The sequence below is a fragment of the Peromyscus leucopus genome, chromosome 10, assembly GCF_004664715.2.
Source record: "Peromyscus leucopus breed LL Stock chromosome 10, UCI_PerLeu_2.1, whole genome shotgun sequence".
In the NCBI taxonomy this organism is placed as follows: domain Eukaryota; kingdom Metazoa; phylum Chordata; class Mammalia; order Rodentia; family Cricetidae; genus Peromyscus; species Peromyscus leucopus.
Window position 1 is genome coordinate 92,656,853 of NC_051071.1, and position 21,410 is coordinate 92,678,262.

Genomic DNA, 21,410 nt, shown 5'->3' on the forward strand with positions numbered 1-21,410 from the left:
TTCTCTATAAGCTTTTCTTTACCATTCTACCTACAATGGTCTCTTTGTCCGCAAAGCCTTCTTTCTTTAGATTTTTATAGTACAACTATTTGTAGTACAAACTAAGTCATCTTAACCTGATGTGATGGTCTTTTGTTGCTGAACTTTGGTACTTGAGACAGGATCTCATGTAGCCTAGGCTGGCCTCAAACTCACTATGGAGCCAAGTAGATAGACTTTCTATTCTTCTGCCTTCACTCTCCAAATGCTTTTTAAAATATATTTTATTTGTTATTTGAGAGGGGGGTAGGTGCATGAGCACCATGGCAATTGTGTGAAGGTCAGAAGATAACTGTGAATTTAATTCTCCCCTCCCATCTTTCCATGAGTCCCAGAGATTGAACTCAGATTCTTTTTTTTTCTTAATTAATTTATTTCATGTATATTGTTGTTTTGCCATGGGTGTTGAGTCTCCAGGAACTGGAGTTATAGACAGTTGTGAGCTGCCATGTGGGTGCTGGGAACTGAACCAGGGTCCTCTGGAAGAGCAGTTGGTGCTCTTGACCTTTGAGCCATCTCTCCAGTCCTGAACTCAGATTCTTTTTTTTTTTTTTTTTTTTTAAGATTTATTTATTTATTATGGATAGAGTCTTCTGTCTTGCACATATCCATGCAAGCCAGAAGAGGGCACCAGATCTCATTACAGATGGTTGTGAGCCACAATGTGGTTGCTGGGAATTGAACTCAGAATCTTTGGAAGAACAAGCATTGCTCTTAACCTCTGAGCCATCTCTCCAGCCCTCTGAACTCAGATTCTTAGGCCTACATGGATAGTACTTTCCCTACTGAGTTATCCCCCTCCCTACCTAAACTCCACTTTTAAAATAGGGCCTTACTGTACCTCAGGCTAGTTCACATTTGAAATCATCTTGCCCCAGTATTGAGTCCTGAGATTACAGGGGTGCCACCATACCTGACTATGGTGGTTTTTTTTTGGTCAGTTTGGCCAGTCTACAGCTGCTAGCTATTAACGCAGTCTTGGTGTTACTGTGAAGGTTAGCTGTAGGTAAGTCCGTCATCATTTGACCTTATTGTTCTATCTAAGTAAAGTGTTCCTGATTCAGTCAAATGAAGGGACTTAAAAGCAATTCTGCACCTTCTATGATGAGGAAGTTCTGCCTGTGGACAGCATTTTCAGTCCACACCTGAATTCCAGCCTGCCCTTCCTCACAGCCCACCCTATGGGTTTTGTTTGTTTATGTTTGAAACAGAGTCTCATCCATCCCAGGCTCAGTTCAGTCTACTTAAGTAAAAGAACAGCAGTTGTAGTAATATACAAGAGAGAGACAATCCTCTTAGATGCCACATTTCAAAATAAGAATGAATGACCAGGACAGAATAAGGTGTATACACTGCTGAAAATTTTGAAAAACCAGGCAACTCCTTAGGCAAATACTGTACAACTAAAACACTGGAGGACAAATCTAAAATGTATTACATTTTAAGGCAGTGAGGGCCTGGTTCAGATTTTTTTCTACATATACATTGTTAGAATTTTAATATCTGCATGAATAGTTTTTTCTTTTCTTATTTTTATTTTTTGAGAAAGAGTTTCTCTGTGTAACAGTCCTAGCTGTCCTGGAACTCACTTAGTAGTTCAGGCTGGCCTCAAACTCAAAGATATCTGCCTGCCTCTCTCTGCCTTCCAAATGCTGGGATTAAAGGCATGTGCCACAACTGACTGGCTGCTTCTTCTTCTTCTTTTTTTTAACTTTCAACTTTTAAAACATTTAAGATATGTCTCTCAAATAACAGTTATTTGTTTTTTGTTGTTTTGAGGCAGGGTCTCACTCTGTATCTCAGGCTGCCCTTGAATTTGCTACACACTCTACATTGATCCTTCTAAGTGCTCCAATTACAGGTTAGTGCTACTACACTGAACTTTAGATTTTTGATTTTTAGAATACATCCGACAAACTTTGTATTGAAAATACCTGGTCCATTTACATTTAATGTAATTACCAACAGCAAATTTAAATATACTGCAGATGATCCCATAGTGAGCCACACGAAACTCCTTCAGTACTTGAGCAGTTAACCATATAGCTGCTGGAGTAGAAGTAGTAACTTCTCTGTTCTAGGACCTGCTTTCAGCTAGAGTGAGACCTTGCTCACTCCACACCTCTTTGTGAGGGTGGAACTCTATGTCCACAAACTGGCCAGTAACAGGGTTAAAGGGCTGGATGGACATTTGCAAGGTCATCCTAGCTCCAGAGTTCTGTGTGTGTGTGCGCGCAGGTGCATACTTTTGGAGGCCAGAAAACTACAAGTTTTATTCCTCAGGAGCCAAATGCAAAGTAACTACATTAAAAAAATCTGTAAGAAAATGATGTACTTTAGACTTAAAAGTGTGGGTATGCCTGCATACGGGTATGCCTGCATACGGAGACCATGAGTGATATTCGATGTCTTCTCCTATCACTCCCTCCCTTATTTGATCTCATGGATTAGCTAGACTGACTGGCCACTGAGCACCGGAGTCCTTTCTCTGCCTCCCTGACTGAGATTGTAGGCCTGCATCTCTGTGCATGGCTGTCTATATTGGTGTTGTGGATCCAAACTCAAGAACTTTACCCACTGAGCCATCTCCCAGCCTGATAACTTATTTCACTACATTTACTTATTTTCATCTCTGTTCAACTACTAGCTCTGTAAGAGCAATATATACTGTTCCTGTTGTATACACACACCAAGGCAACTGGCCTGGGTAAAGTGACATCTACTTATTACAGAACCTTTAATGACTTATAACTACTGGAATCTTAAGAATTAGTCCTCCTCCTCTTTCTCCTTCTTCCTTTTCTTCTCTTCCTCTTCTTTTGAGATGGTTTCTCATCATGTATCCCAGTCTTGCATTGAACTTATGATCCTCCTGCCTCAGTCTCCATCATGCTCAGCAGTCGCAAGCCATTATTATTAAAAATATAGTTGTATGATGGGGCCAGCAAGATGGGTAAAGAGTGGGTAAAAGTGCTTAGCAAATAACTCTGATGGTATTTTCTGGAGGCCAGAAAACTACCTCAAGTTTTATTCCTCAGGAGCCAAATGCAAAGTAAGTTCAGTTCAATCCCAGAACACATGTGAAATGCCAGATGCAGTAGCTCACTCATCATTTACCTCAGCTAAGAGAGAACAAGGAGAATTAGCCAGAAGCTCAGACAGACAGCAGAGCATAGAGCAACCGCAGAAACAGGAACATGGAGGAAGGAGAAAACTCAAAGTCATCCTCTGACATTCAAAGCCACATGCTTGCACCCCCAGGAGCATGCACACATGCATGCACGTGTACGCACGCACGCACGCACGCACGCACGCACGCGCTCCCCCACCTCTAAAAATTTTGCAGTTTTATAAGATGGGTACAGTTTGAGGTAAGCACCTGCTTGGATGCCTGAGGTCCTTGGTTTGAGCCAGAGTCCCATAAAAAAGAACAAAAATAAATATATGGTTCTGAAATAAGTGTTTTGATGTATATTGAAAGGTATTAGTAGAAAATAAGGAGTTAACTTAGTCAAAACCTCAAGAATTTAAAATATGAGTGCTCTACAACTAGTAAATACTGCTATTAATTTTGAATTGATAAAATTATTTACATAAACTATATTAAATCACTAGGAGAAACAATAAGTGATAAATATATACCCTTTAAATAAAATTTTGTGTTTGATATGATTCCATTTATTAAAAATATGTATTCTAAGATGGGCATGGCAGCACATGCCTTTAATCCCAGCATCTGAGAGGCAGAGACATGCACATCTCTGAGTTCAAGGCCAGCCTGGTCTACAGAATGAGTTCCAGGACAGCCAGGGCTACACAGAAAAATCTTGTCTCAAAAACAAACAAAAAACAAACAAAAGTATTCTAGAAAGTCTATACATAGCACACTTATACCCTAAACACTTAAAAAATTTAATATATAATAACCCAAATTTCAAATATATTTGAAACCTAAAACAAAACCCCTTTTTACATTGAAGTTGTTTCCACAGTGATACACTGACTTACCTGTACTATATATTTAGAATTGAGTACTAAATTTATCAAAGAGTTAGGGAGTTCAGCACAAGTGTTAGATCAAATTGCCTTTACTGTTAAAGACATTTATTAGTCAGTCCTTCCGTAGTAACTATAGTTGGTTACAGGAGGTTTTTCAAAAAACTAAAAAATTTAAAATACTCACTATGATCTTCTTACAGTCCTTCCCTCTGCACAGCTCTGTATAGGTTGAATACTGCACATATATGATCCAGCTTCCCACAAAAACCACCAACCAGGAAAAGAAAAGATACTTCACCCGCACGTATGAGAGACGAGCCTGCAAGGGAAGGACACGTGACAATCACTCATTCGGCAGCAAGCCAGCACTCAGGGCCCTGAACGGGCACTCTCCTTGCTTAGAGAGGCTCAGTGTACAGTCCAGGCTTTCATACGGCACTCTAGAACAAAGTGTATTTTCAAGGAGCCCAAACACAGGTGTGAGAAAAGCAAGTTCCCATGTATGGCCAAGGAAAAGGGAACAAAATACCCTTTAGGATGCCTTCAAATGTCACTACCAGAGCAACTTATTCAGCACAGCATAGTGATACTCCAAGACCAGGAAATGAGAGCTACAGCTTCCCTTTATTAGAAACTGACCAAACACTGTTTCATATGAGAATTTTAAAGGGCTTTATGAATAAACATAGTAACAGTAAGATATTTTATCCAGCTGCTGGTGGTACAAGCCTTTGATCCCAGCACTCAGAAGGCAGAGACAGGCTGATTTCTGTGAGTTCAAGGCTACCCTGGTCTACAGACCAAGTTCCAGGACAGCCAGAACTATACAGAGAAACTCTGTCTTGAAAAACAAAAAACAACAATGATAACAAAAGGAATGAGTTAGCCAGGTACAGTGTATGCCTGTAATTCCAGCACTTGGGATGAGGAAGCAGGAGAATTAGAAGTCCAAGGTCATCTTTAGTTACACTGAGTTGCCAATCTAGGCTATATAAGATTCTGACTCAAAAGAAGAAAAAATAAACAAAAGAGGAAAATGAATAGAAAAGAATAAATTACTCCTTGCATGTCAACTAGTAAAGTCACACAACAGGGATCCTCTTTGCGTTGTTTTGTGTCCACTGCTCTGATATCTGGCCGCAGCTATTGGTGCCTTTCTACATCACCACAGATCAAGCTGCTTCATCTTCCAATGTGGCACTTGGTCAACATAGCTTGATATTTACTTTTTAGATCGAGAGTTCCTTTGGTTTGATTTAATAAACAGTAGAACTGAGGTCTACAGAGAGAACTGAGCATAATAAATTAAAGACGCACACAGACAATGAAAAGCTAGTTTTGCTTCTACAATCCCGAGCCAGTTTCTCACACTTGGGAAACAATAGAATACTGTGAGCACTATGAGCATGGGAAAAAAAAAAAAAGCAGAGTGAGATGAGAGAGCCAAGGTGCACCTGCAGAAGACAGTGAGTTCAAAGAAAAATACCAAACTCTGTCACATATCTGTCCTTGTGAGTTTTCACAGACAGTGAAAATCCCTGTACCAAAAGCTTGAGCACAATAATTCAGTTAGATGGTAGGTTTTTGGGTTTTAATACTAAATGTAAAAGAGATTTTTGTTTGTTTGTTTTTGTTTTTCAAGACAGGATTTCTCTGTATAGTCCTGGAACTCTGTAAACCAAGCTGGCCTCAAATTCACAAAGATCTGCCTGCCTCTGCCTCTCTGAGATTAAAGAAGTATGGTATAAGAGAGCTTTTAACGCAAAATATTTTTATGTAGCACTAGGTGGACTCATAAAAAAGCTAGATCACATACAACACAATGGAACCAAGAGGTCTGTCTAAAAAACTTTGAGATTACTTGGTCGTAACAGGAAGTCTGATCATCAGCTATAAATTGGCATGTGCTAGCATTAGACTCCACTAAGATTAAAGACACATGACTGCAAAACATGAGCACATTGCTGTGCACAGAGCAAATACTGAAAAAACATAAGCTAAAACCTATTTCAAGTCACAGTGCAAGAGACCAACAATGCTGCCACTGGCTACAACCTTCTCTCTGACCTGCCGAAAAGAAGTCAAGATCTGGGTCTGATCAAGTCTCTCGCGGCAACCACCGGTCCACGGGAAATGGTGGAGACAGAGGTCGAACTTGAAGCAAGTGACAGTTTGAGACAAACTCCAGGATGTGGGAAATATCGCAATACACAGAAGTAATTTCTTCAACAAATCACAAGGGGTAGAGCAAGAGAAGGAGAAACTTAGAAGAAAAAATCGTTAAGCAGATATTTAAGCAAATATACAGTAAATGATTACAACATAGGAATCTTTTTAGAATTCTGACTCAAATTTAAAAAAAAACTGTAAAAAAACCCAAATAAACAAAAAAACAAAACACCAAAGAACAAAGACTTGAACAGGGAGGACACCAACAGACGTGCTAACCCTGAAGGGAAAGCTCCAGAGAAAGACCTACAGGCAGCTAAGGAATGCTGGGTGGGATGAACAGTCTTCCCCAGGAACAGCTACATTGATGGGTTATCACAATACCACATGGTAAATCCTGAAATCATATTCATACACATAACATGCAGACTGAGCAGGTTATATATTTAGGAATATATTACATATATGTGTACAATTAAAGAAAAAGAAGCCATGAATTTGAGGGGGGTTGTACATGGGAAGGGTCTGAAGTAAGAGAAAAGGAAAAATGGTAAAATTTTAATTTTAAAAAAATTAAGAAAATTAAATTTGAAGGCCGGTATTGATAAATTAAACACAATTTAATCCCAGTCCATGGGAGGCAGAGGTAGTCTGATCTCTGAGTTCAAGGCTAGCCTGGTCTTCATAGAGAGTTCTAGACCAGCTAGGGCTACATAGTGAGACCCTGTCTCAAAACAAAACAAAATGAAACAAAGATAAAATGGTATTTGTGAGACAAGTCAAAGTTTCTCCTTTTTCTACATTTTCCCCATTAAGAGTGTGCATGTGTGTTTGAGTGCCACACGCATGGATGGTGGTCCAGGGCTGGTCCTCAGTTTGGCAGCAGGTACCTGCACTGACCAAGCCATTCTGCCAGCATGCTCCCCTCCCCCCCACCCCTCTCCTCCACTCTAATTGTTTATGCTGGGGACCAGACCCAGGTTCTGTGTTTGCTAGACAAGCACTCTGCCCCCAAACTAACCTCCAAACCCACCAAAGCACCTCTAATACTTGTGAGACAAGTGGTAATTTGAAGAATGACACAATACTCAATGATGTGAAAAGAAGGCTCCATGAGCTATATTTTCCCACATGCCCTGGCATATGTTCGAGCTGAGGTATTCCATGAAGGCTTACCACACACAGAAGGCCAAGCATGCTGTAGAGGAAGTCAGACTAATGGTGTCCCCAGCAGGGTGCTGACCATCACCTGCTGTAGACATCATGACCAAAGAAGCAGAACACGATTTTATCCAGCATGCTCCAGAAATTACTGGGTCTTATGAATAAAAATAGTGCAATGACCTTTATGTATCCCTTAATATCTGCAGATAAGCAGCCTTATGTTTTAAAATGATGACTGAACACAGAAATAGCTACAAATTACATCTCTACTAAACTGATTTTCCCCACGTGGCATTTGCTAAAATATTTCTGGTGGTCTGATTTATAACAATTACCTAGAAATCTAGACTTTGATTAAGAAATATAGTCTGAAATTTTTGTTTATGCTTAACTGTTTAAAATTACGTCCTAGAGGCTGGGCGGTGGTGGTACACACCTTTAATCCAGGCGCTTGGGAGGCAGAATCAGGTGGATCTCTGTGAGTTCGAGGCCAGCCTGGTCTGCAGAGTGAGTTCCAAGACAGGCACCAAAACTACACAGAGAAACCCTGTCTTGAAACCCCATCCCTCCCCCCCCCCCAAAAAAGAAAGAAAGAAAAGAAGTCACTGGAGATGGAAAATATGCACATAATAAACAGCCTTTCTCTGTCAGTCCCATACTACACAGTGGTGTGGTTGGGCATAAGGCCCATAGCCATCCCCAGCACCTCTGTAGTCCTAGCCCTGAGGAGGTAAAGGCAGTAAGATCAGGAGTATAAGATAAACTCAGCTAGCTATACAGCAAGTTTGGGGCCTGGGTGACATGAGACCCTGTTAAGAGAACTGGCTGCTCTCCAGATGACCCAGGTTCAAGTCCCAGCACCCACGTGGTAGGTAACAACCATCTGTGACTCCAGTTGTCTGAGGAGCCAACACTGTTTTCTGACCTTCACAGGCACTGTGTACAAGTAGTGTATAGATGTGTGTGGGTAAAACACTCATCCAATAAAAGAAAAATGAAGGGGGGAGGCAAGGCTGGTGACATGGTTCAGTGGGAAAAGGAGGCTTGCCACCAAGCCTGCCACTGACCTGAGTTCAAGCCCTAGAACCCCCATGACAGAAAGAGAAAATGTACTCCCTCCTACAAGTCATGTTATGACCTCCACACAAAGGGCACGCATGGTGGGGAATGCCTACACGTATGTACACACACCTCAACAACGCCAAACAGAACCCACAAACCCCAGAGTGATTAAAAAATAGCAATTTGCTTCTTCTTTAAACTATTGCTGACATTACTGTGGTTTGTTTTTGAGACAGGGTCTACATAGGTACCTGTCCTAGAACTGACTATATAGACCTAGCTGGCCTCAAACTTAAGAGATCTGCCTGCCTTTGCCTCCAGAGTACTGGGATTAAAAAAATTCTTACGTGAGAGCTGATTTTCCTGAAACAAGTGTTCTAAAACGTCCAAGTGGAAGCTATACCATGTGTGCAGCATTCTTTTGGTTACACAAGACCAGCTGAGAAGAAAATGAAGGACAGAATCACATATGGGCACGACTGCCAGGAGGGCGGCTCACTGAGGGCGTCGGTGTAAGTGTGTGCCACGCATGTCTGTGCTGGGGGCGCAGAGGTCCTCATACTCATGGACAAGCACTAGGAGAACCAGGAATGTTAATTATGCAGGGGTGTCTCCTCAATGGAGGAGATACAAATCAAATACCTGCATTCCATCCAGAGAGGTGAGAGCAGAGGTTGATAATGTACTCTTGACCTTTTTACTATCTAAAGGGACAGACCTCACCCTAATTCCCCGGAATGACTATGCCAGATTCTTCCCTCCCTACAGCATTAGGGCAGGGAGGGTAGATGTCACAAGTACTTTATGGCCTGCTAACCTCTATGTTTTCGGCCAGAGACCCCACTAGATTCTAAGCATGTACTGTGTCAAAGAGTCTCTGTGTAGTCACACCTCAAGCTTTTTTGTGCACCTGGAACTGGACTGATTGGACTGATTGTTGCTTGGAAACCTTCCCCCAAATTGTGCTGTGTTTAAATATGCTGACATTGAACTGCCTGGCACTGGACTCCCTGAAGTCTGATCCAGGCTTATGAAGTCAATCTACACCGGGTTTTCACTCTTATCTCTTCACGTGGTTTGTGGTTTGCTTCCCCCATGACACCTGCAGGGACCCCCCACAAGTCTGGATGCCAGAAGAGGGTGTTGGATTCCTTGGAGCTGGAGTGAAAGTGATTGTAAGCTCTCTGATGATGTGAGCAGTGTGAAACAAACTGGGGTCCTCTGGAAGACCAGGAGACACTCTTAGCCACTGAGTAATCTTTCCAGCCTTCCTCTTAGATTAAAAAAATGATTTTTTTTTTAGTGTATGTGTCTCTGTGTGTAGTGTATACATGCTGTGAATGTGCGTGCACGTGAATTCATGTGTGTGTGTGCCTGCTTAAGCAGAGGCCATAGGAAGACACCAAGTATCTTGCTCTGTCACGCTCTGCTTGACCCTTGAGACAGGGTCTCTCACTGAACTTGGGGCTTGGCTAGAGCCAGCAATCCCTAACAACTCTCTTATCTCTGTTCTCCTATCCTAGGGCTGGGGTTCCAGGAGTGAGTGCAACCATGCCCAGATTTTTTCGAGACAGGGTTTCTCTGTGTAGCTTTGCGCCTTTCCTGGGACTCACTTAGTAGCCCAGGCTGGCCTCGAACTCACAGAGATCCGCCTGCCTCTGCCTCCCAAGTGGTGGAATTAAAGGCGTGCGCCACCACCACCCGGCTCATGCCCAGGTTTTTACTTGAGTTCTAGGGATTAGAACTCCGGTCCTCATGGTTGCACAGCAAATATGCTTCACCACAGAGCCAGCCCCTCCTCTTAGTTACTTTTAAATGATATTTAAATATAAATAAATGCATAACCATTTAAAGTATGGGTGTAACATAATGTATTTGACCCTATCTGTACATTGGACATTTATTTTTTCCAATATCTGCTGTAGTAACAAAAACAATACTATTAATTGTTGGAATTCCTGGCCACTCCCAGCTACATGACTACACATGTGCTGTTCAGATGCTTAGTCATTCCAGGGCTTTACATCCTACATAATCCATTCACATGCATGGCGTAGTTCTGTAAGCCCATATGCACATGTGCAGGGGAATCCATAAAAAGCAGATCACAGACTCCTCCCTCTTCTTTTCCTCTGCCTCTCTAACCCTGCCTCTCTCTCTGCCTCTCTCTCTCTTCCACAGGCCTGATCACATTCTGTCCTGTCCCTCCCTCCTCCTAATAAAACTCTGACAGTGGTTTTTGTCGTGCCTCGTGGCTTTTCTCAAAAGGTAACAGCACTGCCTACTGAATATCATTGCGCCACCACATAAAACCAACATTAATGATGATCAATATCTGCTAGTGTTGTTTCACATCTGGAACCCATAAACACTTTAGATATGTTAATTTATTTAATCCTCTTAAAATTTCTGAGCCATTAGAATAAGTTAGTCAAGATTAGAAAACTCTGGCCTACTAGCCAAGGTGCCACCTGCTTTTATAAACATGATTTTATAAATTACAGTCATTACCCCATTCACTGACATGTTAACTAAGGCAGCTTCTATTCTGTAACAGCAGAGTCCAGTGGTTGTAGAGACCATATGCCAGCAAAGCAAATGTTTACAAATCACTGGATCATTACAGAAAGAAACTGCTAACCTCATACTGCCTGGAAGATTCATTCTCTCCTCTGCCTCATGGTTGTTGGTTCAGCATGTGATGTGCTTTGACTAGTGTTTGTTAGTGAATGCAGTGCAAAGACAGTGTGCAGCAGATTTGCCAAGAGAAAAACACATCCCTGGTAGTTTACTGACCTCTAAAGAGTAACAACACATGACACCATACCCATGTCCTAGAGGCAAGCTCAGCAGAGAATATCTGCTGTATGTCCATGTGTGAGGGAGAATAAGTGCTTGTTGTACGCCACAGAGTTTGGGGGGTGGTGTTACACACAACTGCTGTGGTAACTGACTGAGACTGAGGGACCACCATTATTCTCTTACAAGAACTCTACAAGGTTGGAACTATTACTCATTTTACAGATAGAGACACTGAGAAACAAATAAAGATTAAGCAAACCATAATGGCTCCAAGTAAGAGACGTTGAATTTGAATCGAGGCAACCTGGCTTCAGGACCTGTAATTGCTCTCCTCTACAGTCTATTAAATATATAAATCTTTGTCTGAGTATTTGATTATTTCTTCAGAGGAGATTTCAGTAAGTGACAGTTCTAGGTCAAAAGCTTTGCAGTTTTAAGAGGTTTATGATAACATAATGTTACTATGTTTTCCCAAAAGCTTATAAAAATTAACATTCACTGTTTTTTCAAATGTACTTATTTTACTTTCACCAGAATCCAGGTCTACAAGCAGCTACAGTTTCATTTCTTTGACAATGGCATATTTTAAAATATGCTCTCTGGATTTTTAGCATGAAGCCTGACAAAAGTCCAGGAACACTGAGGTTAAGTGGACACTGAACAGACCTCATGAATGACCTCCTCAGGACTTCTAAAATGTAGAGTATGCCAGGGCTATATCTAGAAAACTATTGCAAAGAAGGTAAGAGACAGAGCTCACTTTTAAAGTACCCTCAAAGGAAGGTTGACCTAGGTCAACATTGCATATCTTCAGAGCTACCAAGGCTGAATTCTTTGTGTTTGACTAGAATAATGAAAATACAGAGCAATCTAAACTGGGCCTTATTTAAGTTATAGGAATCCATGGCATAAAAACACAACCCTGCCCATATACAGCTCTTCAAAGTTCTTGGAGTGATTACCACTCACATCTATCTATTTTGACATTTGTAAAAAAAAAATGTTCATAGTGGCAGTAATTTTTAGAATAGGCTAAAAAATTTGGTCTGTAGGGCTAAAAGAGCATATACTACTCGTGCAGAAGACCTAAGTTTGGTTCCCAGTAACGATGTCAGGCAGCTGACAAATGCCTAAAACTCCAGCTCCATGGGATCAGACACTTCTGGCCTTAGTGGGCAACTGCACACAGGCACATACATGTAATAAAAACAGTAAAAATGAATCTTTAAAAAACAGTTTGTAAGCTGGGCATGGTAGCACATGCCTTTAATCCTAGCACTCAAGAGGCAGAGGCAGGCGGATCTCTTTGAGTTCAAGGCCAGCCTGGTCTACAGAGCCAGTTCCAGGACAGCCAGGGCTACATAGAGAAAACAACAAGAAAATCAGCTTGTAATGATAAAATATTTTTAGTAAGGGATAGGAGCACACACCTTTAATCACACCCCTTGGGAAGGAGGGGGATCTCTGGGAGTTGGACACCAGCCTAGTCTACATGTAGAGTTCTAGGGCACCAGAGCTATACAGTGAGACTCTAACAAAACAAACAAAATCTTAGTTTTGAAATATTTCAAACCATGCAAACATGGTCCTCTCTAATTTTGGAACTTTTAAGACAGGTGTTAATCCAAAATTGCCTTCTCAATTCTCAAATTCTAAAGAACGCCAAAACCAAAATAAAACCTAGAGAAAGTTCTTAAAAAAAAAAAAAGAGTTGTTTTGATCCCTCATGAAAATACACTGACAGAATATGTCTATAATGCTTAATTAAGGTAATGGATAGATATAAATTAAATCTGAATTGCTATAAATTTCTTAAATATGCAGCATGTGTCTAATAGGCAAAAGATTTAAAAATGAATCAAGGGGCTGGAAGTATGGTGCACCTGTTGAGCAAGTTTGAGGACCTGTGTTCGAACTGCCAATACACATATAAAGCTGGACATGGCTATGTACATGTAACCCAGTGCTGAGGGGTTGAGAAAGGGACCCCAGGAGTTTGCTCCCCATCTAGCCTTGCCAAATCAGTGAGCTTCACATTTAGTGTGAGACTGTCTCAAAAGACAGAATGTGACAGAGCAAGAGATGAAGTATCCTCTGTTGGCCTTCAAGGATGACCTTTAAACTTCTAATCTTTCTGATTCTCCACATGCTGAGATTACAGGTGAGCACTACAAAGTCCAGTTTGTGAAATGCTGGGAATTGAATTTAGGGCTTCATGCTTGTTAGGCAAGTATTCTACCAACAGCTACATCCCCATCCCCATAGTTTATCTACTTATTTATCTATTTATTTAATGTGGTGAGATGCCCCACAAAGAGAATGGCACTATTAGAAGGTGTGGCCTTGTTGCAGTAGGCGTGGTCTTATTGGAGCAAGTGTGTCACTGTGGAGGCTGGCTCTGAGCTCTCATATAGGCTCAAGCCACACACAGTGAGACAGATTACTTCCTACTGCCTACAAATCAAGATGGAGGACTCTCAGCTCCTTCTCCAGCACCATGTCTGCCTGCATGCCACCACAATTCCCACCATGATGATAATGGACTAAACCTCTGAAACTGTAAGCCACCCAATTAGATGTTTTCCTAAGAGTTGCTGGTGTCTTGGTGGTCATGGTATCTCTTCACAGTAATAGAAACACTAAGATGTGTGGGTTCTGGATATCTCTTTATATTACTGAATGAGGCATCTTCCAGTAGCCTCTCCCTATTTTTAAGCTTTAAAATACTACTTTGTGTTTTATTCTGGGGTGTTACTAATTTAAAAATGATACTAAACATTTTTTTTTCAATTGGTTTTTCAAGACAGGGTTTCTCTGTGTAGTTTTGGTGCCTGTCCTAGATCTCGCTCTGTAGACCAGGCTGGCCTCGAACTCACAGAGATCCACCTGATTCTGCCTCCCAAGTGCTGGGATTAAAGGCATGTGCCACCACCGTCTGGCCTACTAAACATTTCTTCCCATCAGTTGAGTGGTTGCTTTGCAGGGGTAACTGACAGGGTCATATGAGAAATTTTTAAGATGGAAATATCAACATATTTTGGGTGTGGGTTATACTATGAATGCATTTGTCTAAACTGGTCATACTATAATAGTTCATTGTACATTAATCATAACTAGGTAAGAATGGCGAGGGAGCTGACCCTGCCCTTTACCAGCTGCAACACTCAAGAAAGAAGGCCCTGCACCTCATCTGAGCAGCACAGTGAAGCTGATCCTGTTTATGGGGGTGCAGGTGAGCTGGCCCGAGAAGATGAGCATGAGAGATCTGGCCCCGCCCCTCACCTACCATATGGCAGCATGGGCAGGGAAGAGATGCCCTCCACCCACCACACCTGAGGCGGGTAGGAGAGCTGGCCCTGAGGTCATAAGAGCTGGAGAGCTGTTCCTGTTTTTCACCAGCTGCAGCACTCAGGACAGTGACCCCTGCACCTTGCCTGGGCAACACAGTAGAGCTGGCCCTGGTGGTTCAGGTATGGGAGAGCCGACCCTGAGGGCATGAAAGCAGAACTGCCCCTGCCCCTTGCTCATTGGTACAAGAGGTGAACTAGCTGGGGGCAGTGCTGGAGAGCTCACCCTGGTGGTGAGGACAGGGGAGAGCTGGCGGGCTGACCAACCCTGCAACTACCCAGGCCCAGAACCAGGGTTGTGCGTTGGCCCACGCCAACATCTACCCCATCTATGATCTGCGGGAGCACATGAAGAGGTTGGTCCTGTAGACCCAAAGCTGCCGAGTTTCCATAACACAGGGCAACAGCAGGACAACCAAGGAGTTCCAGTGAAGATCCAGCATCTATAGTGTAGCAGAAACCAGAGGCCTCACTTAAACCAACCAATGACTCTCTGCAATGAACACTTGCAAGTAAAGACATATGGACAAAAGGGTTTACTGTGTGACTGACTCACTGTGTCACACCACAGCTTCCATGATGAGATTTTTCCTCTCTTTTTTTTTCTCTTAAATTGTATTCTATTTTCTGGGGGGTAGGGGGTTGTTGCAAGGGCAGAGGCTGAATAGGAAGGTATGGGGAAATGAATGGGATCAAGATGCATAATGTGAAAGACACAATAAAAAAAAGGAAGTTAAAAAAATAAAAGAATAACTCAGTAAGAAATATTAAAAATATACCAAGTATTGAAATACTATTAGATTTGGGCTGGAGAGATGGCTCAGAGGTTAAGAGCACTGGCTGCTCTTCCAGAGGTCCTGAGTTCAGTTCTCAGCAACCACATGGTGGCTCACAACCACCTATAATGAGATCTGGTGCCCTCTTCTGGTGTGTAGGGATGCATGCCAGAACATTGTATACATTAATAAATAAATAAATCTTTTTTTTTTTTAAAGATTTATTTATTTATCATGTATACAGAAGAGGGTGCCAGATCTGATTACAGATGGTTGTGAGCCACCATGTGGTTGCTGGGAATTGAACTCGGGACCTCTGGAAGCACAGTCAGTGCTCTTAACCTCTGAGCCATCTCTCCAGCCCTAAATAAATCTTTAAAAAAAAGAAATACTATTAGATATAAACACATCTAAACTTCAAATACTGAAAGACGTCTATCTCTTAGAGTAAAGAAAGAAGGGCCAGTTAGGAAGTTTGCAGTAAGAAAGGGAAGGAAGGAGAAAGGCTGAAAGATAGGAAACAACGATCAGGAGTTCATAGTCAAGTGGGTATGAGCCAGATTGGACAACAGAGACCCTGTCTTAAAAACAGAGAAAAAAATAAACAAAAACCCCTGAACAAAAAACCCAGAAGAAAATACCAGGCTTTAGGAGAAAAAGAAAAATAAGGAGCATGAAGTGGAGGAGGAGGTGGTAGTGATGGAGGTGATGGAGGAGGAGGTGGTAGTGATGGAGGTGTTGGAGGAGGGATCCACATCAAACCTGACCACCTGAGTTCAATCCCAAGGATGCACATGGTAGAAGGAACCCTAACTCTCACAAATTATCCTCTATGACACCTGTCTCCATGTGTCCTCATATAAATGAATGTTTTTTACAAGTCTGAATACTTTATTAAATATTGGATTTTAAGATTTATACATAATTGTAGGATCATTTGTAGCTGCTGAGAAATAACAACAAAAAATCCCTTAACCCAGTTTTTCCCAATGATAACATTTTGCAAAATCCTACTATTACAACTATAATATTGATACAATCCAGTGATTTTATCCGGATGTCCTGCTTTAATTTCTTTCACTATTTTATTTTTGTTTTTGTAGATAGGGTCTCATTATGTAGCCCTGGCCATTTCTGGAACTCCCTATATAGACCAGACTGGCCTTGAACTCAGAGATAGATATCCACACCTGCCTCTGCCTCCAGAGTGCTGGGATTAAAGGTGTAAGTGCTACCACACCCAACTTGCACCTGTTTATTTTATTTGCATATATGAGACACACTTCTGCCTTGTGGCTGAGAGGTGGTGGTTGGTGGCGCACACCTTTAATCACAGCAATCAGGAGGCAGAGGCAGGTGGATCTCTGTGAGTTCAAGGTCAGCCTGGTCTACAGAGCAAGCTCCAGGAAAGCCAAGGCTACACAGAGAAACCATGTCTCGAAAAACAAAAACAAACACCTCCACTATGTGGGTTCCAAGGAGTGAACTTTGGGGCAAGCATTTTTACCCACTGAGCCATCTTGCTAGTCCCAGACTTCCTGTTTTACTTACATACATCATGTATATGTGGATGGTCATGCTGGTTTAAATATTTGTGCCCCCATCCCTACAAATTTCAACCAAGCTGATGGTATCAGGGGAAAGAACTTTTGAAAGGCAACTAAGCCATGAAGTTGGAACCCTCGTTATGGGATTAATATCCTTATAAGAGGTCCTGGAGTGTTTTTTTAGTTCCTTCCATGTGGGGACAAAGCTGGAAGGCACCATTCCACTGTTCAGAAAGCAGTCCTTCACTAGACACTGAATTTGCCTCTGCTGGCACCTTCATCTAGGGCTTCCCAGACCTCTAAGCCCTGAAAAATAACTGCCATTTACAAAGCATGAATGGATTTGGAGCCTGGGTGTACCTTTCCATTTTACTGTTGAGAGGTGCCCCACATCTATATGCACTGGAGCTTGCTTATGCTTTCCTACTGAAAGTACTGGGGTAACACACAGATCTGCTACCAACATTCATTTACAGACTTGTGTGTCAAAACAAGTTTTCATTTCCCTGGAATAAAAAGCTGAAGTATAACTGCTAGGTCATGTGATATTTACATGATGAACTTTTAAAGTAATTGCCCAACTATTTTGCAGAGAGGTTTTACCACTTTTTTTTTTTTTTTTCCAAACAGGATTTCTCAGTGTAACTGTCCTAGCTGTCCTGGAACTTGATTTGTAGATCAGGCTGGCCAACTCACAGAGATCTGTCTGCCTCTGCCTCCCAAGTGCTAAAGACATGCACCACCACCGCCCAGCAGCAAATAATTTTTTTATAAAGAGAGAGAGAAAGTTCTTAAGTTGTTTGAAATTTTTAAATTTCATGTGCATGAGTATTTTGCCTGCATGCGTATCTGTGCACCATGTGTACGCTTGGTGTCCATGTAAGGCCAGAAGAAGAGGTCTATTCCCTGAAACTGAATTACAGATTGAGTGAGTGCTAGGAACCAAACCCTGGCACTCCGCAAAAGCCCAAGTGCTCTTAACCACCAAGCCATCTCCCTAGCACCTAAAAGTAACTTTAAAAGCATGACAATGCATTAGGTACCTGCAAAAGGGTCTCACTTGCTTGAACCTCCAAGCCCACCCTACACTCCTCTCAAAGGCTGTAACACGGTAGAACACATATGTACCAGAGGCCTTAACCGTGCCTTACAGCTCCCGCTCTAACAGAGCTTTTGACATTGCTCCTCTCTGTTTGTTTTCTCTGAACTGCACCATTCTTCCAGTCCTGACAGACAGAAAGATAAATAACACATCAGCATTGCCATTGCCCTGCCACCATGACGGCGCAGTGGGGACCACGGTTCATGAAACTTAGGGGCCAGCCATACCCAAACTGTGGCCATGTCCACAGAGTTTTAATAGTATCTGAGGTTTCAGTTACCTACTGGAGATCTTAGAAGATATCCTCCTCCATTTTACTCACTTCAGTTTTCCCTGATGTGAGGACATCAGTAGAAATTTGGCATCTACTCAGTGTTTACCACAAAGCAAGCACTGCACCGAGAGCTGGAAACGATGTCAAAAGACACCAGACTCTCGTACATTGCTGGCAGAGACAAAGACTGGAGCAGCTGCTTTGGAAAGCAATTTGGCAGTTCCTCAAAAGGTTAAAGAAAAACTTAGCATATGACCCAGCAGTTCCATTTCTAGGTATACAGTTAAAAGGACTGAAAACAAATGTCCACATAAGAATTGGATGTGTTCCAAGTGCCCATAGCAGCATTATTTATAATATTAAAAAATGGAAACAATCCAAATGCCTATCAAGTGGTGAGTAGATAAACAGTGTGCTCTCCGATTTGATGGGCCATTACTTGACCATAAAAGAACGAAGGGATTCGGACAGAGCTTAGAGTGTTTGCCTACCACGCACAGGCTCTGGATTCAATGGAGGCACATGCCTATGATGCTAGCACTCAAAAAGCAAAGGAAGAAGGATCAACATTTAAAGTTCATCCTCCTCAGCTATGCAGTAAGTTCAAAGTCAGCCTGGGCTACAAGAGACCCTGGCATCCTGGTGCATACTACAAGGGTGAATCTTAAAAACATTATACAAGTGAAAGAAACCAGGTTCAAAAAACTACATATTGTATGATTTCCATTCATATGAAATGTCTAAAATAGGCAAATCCTTGGAGACATAAAATGGATTAGTAGTTGTCAGGGGCTGGAGTGGGGACAAATTTGTAGTTTGTCTTCATTGCTTCTGAGAATGGAGCCTGCATTTCCCCAGAAGGCCATTCTAATATCATACATTCCGAGCATGTTTGTTTTTATAACTGTAAGAAAGTAGAGGTTTCCTTCATTCCTAGGGCATAATTTTTTGAGCCAATGAAGAAAAGAGAAAGAGTTCAGATTCCAGAGTTTCCTTTTTCACTCAAATTTCCCAGGGCAACAATAATCTGAATTAACAGACAATCTGAAATTCTAGATTTTTCCAGTTTTAGACACTGAAAAACAGTAATATTTTAAAATTACTATATTACAGTAATATTTTAAAATGTGTCTATAATTTCATTATACTAGAAGAGTGGTTTTCATTATTCATTTGCTTTTCAGCCATCAACTATGACCAGTGCGCACTCTTCCTGCACCGTAAGTGATGTGAGCCTAGTCTTCAACAGTGTTTCAGCGCTGTGATGATATTCCATCCAGCCAAGTGATGACTATTTAACTCTCCTCTCTCTCTCTCTCTCCTCTCTCCCCCTCCCCAGACAAGGTTTCTCTGTGTAGCTTTGCTCCTTTCCTGGAACTCACTTGGTAGCCCAGGCTGGCCTCGAACTCACAGAGATCCGCCTGGCTCTGCCTCCCGAGTGCTGGGATTAAAGGCTGCACCACCACCACCACCACCACCACCACCACCACCACCACCACCACCACCACCACCACCCGGCTCTTTCTCTTTCTTAACTTTTGTTTTATTTCCTTCACTCTGCTGTGTATAGGCAAGGATGTACACAGATTTTTGTTTCATTCTTTTATTCAAATATGTTCCATTCAATTATTTTCTTAGGCTGTCTTTTAACAACAGTTTACAAGTCATGCAACATGATTCTTGCTCTCCAAAAAAATTTTCAACACTGTTTTGCAGTGTTGTTAACAGTAGTAGTAGGGATGATGTGGGAGCATGTACAAAGATAGTTTAATTAAACAGACTTAAACAGCACTGAAGTCTTATTGCTGAATTTTATTTTTCCTAATAGATCTATATCTACCTTTTTTTTTTTTTTTTAAGTTTTTTTGAGACAAGTTTTCTCTATGTAGTTTTGGTGCCTGTCCTGTATCTTGATCTGTAGACCAGGCTGGCATCAAACTCACAGAAACCAAGTGTTGGGATTAAAGGTGTGTGCCACCGCCACCCAGCTTATATCCACCTTTTAATTATAAAAATTGCAAAGGCTCACTGTAAAAAATGAACAGTTTATAAAGTATACAAACAGAAGTGAAAGGTAACTCTTCCTGGTTGGGAGGGTTGATTAAAACATACTTCTCCTAAATTTGAGTTTATCTAAGTATAAAATGTATTTGATGATCAAAGGCTCATGAATTCTGCACAGCTGATGGAAGAAAGGAGATTCAAACAGAGGGTAATGACAGTGCTCTCCATAAGAAAGCAGCACACATGGAGTGTTTCTGGGAGGGAAAGATGGAGGAGGTAATAGTTCCAGTATGGTCTGACTGAGAGCAGCTTAGCAGAAACACAGGAAAGCCTTTCTCTCCCCTCCCAACCACTTTGTTACCTAGTCCAAACTGGTCCTGAACCGGCAATTCTTAAGCAGGTGTCCTGGGTGCTGGGTTTGTATTTGCTAGGTGTCCATTTAGGACTCCTTTTATGTAACAATAACACAACAGTCTCAGCCATGCCTTTCATAGCTCTAGAGGGTGACAAGCAGGCTGCTATGGGAGAACTGTCATCAGCAGTCTCCCTCAACAATGGATTCTGTGTGCCAGCTTCAAAAGATGTGCCCGCTTGTGCAGCAGCGGTGTGACCGTGGTGGGGACAACCAACCACCTTATGGTTGTATTTGATGCCCATCCCACAGGAAGGAATTCATGTTTAGCACTGTAAACCTGGTCAAAAGCACACGTCTGGGAAAGTCACAGGCTATAGTAGGGAAACTACCATTGTTTTGCCAAATGGACATCACGTGTCTGTATAATTGCCTTCTAAATAATTACGTTTATGCCAATATCAAAGAAACTTCTTTTTTAGTAGGCAGTGGTTACTGCAGAGATTCATAACTAGTCAAAGTTCTGATAAGTAACTACTCAGTCCTAAGTGGGAAAACTACTTCATTCACCCCCTTCAAGGTCAGAGAACCACACAGAACAGAGGCAGAATGAATGTTAGAGTAGAGAGGAGACAGACTGTTACAGACCCCTGTCTTCTGGGCAGGAGATGCCCACTGCACTCTTGAACTAGCAGCAGCAGCAGTAATGATCTGAACAAGATGTACAATATCAGGCTCATCAGCTTGTGATGGGCATAAAGGGACTCACAAAG

The 21,410-nt window shown here is 41.9% G+C and overlaps 1 protein-coding gene across 1 annotated transcript in view; it reads right to left on the bottom strand.

Moving 5' to 3' along the window:
* Dipk1a (divergent protein kinase domain 1A) overlaps positions 1–21,410 on the bottom strand; it is a 103,824-nt gene that overhangs the window by 15,920 nt on the left and 66,494 nt on the right. Inside the window, exon 3 of the mRNA XM_028867461.2 lies at positions 4,223–4,357. Within this exon, the coding sequence (XP_028723294.1) occupies positions 4,223–4,357 (135 nt within the window). The remainder of the gene's footprint in view (positions 1–4,222; positions 4,358–21,410) is intronic.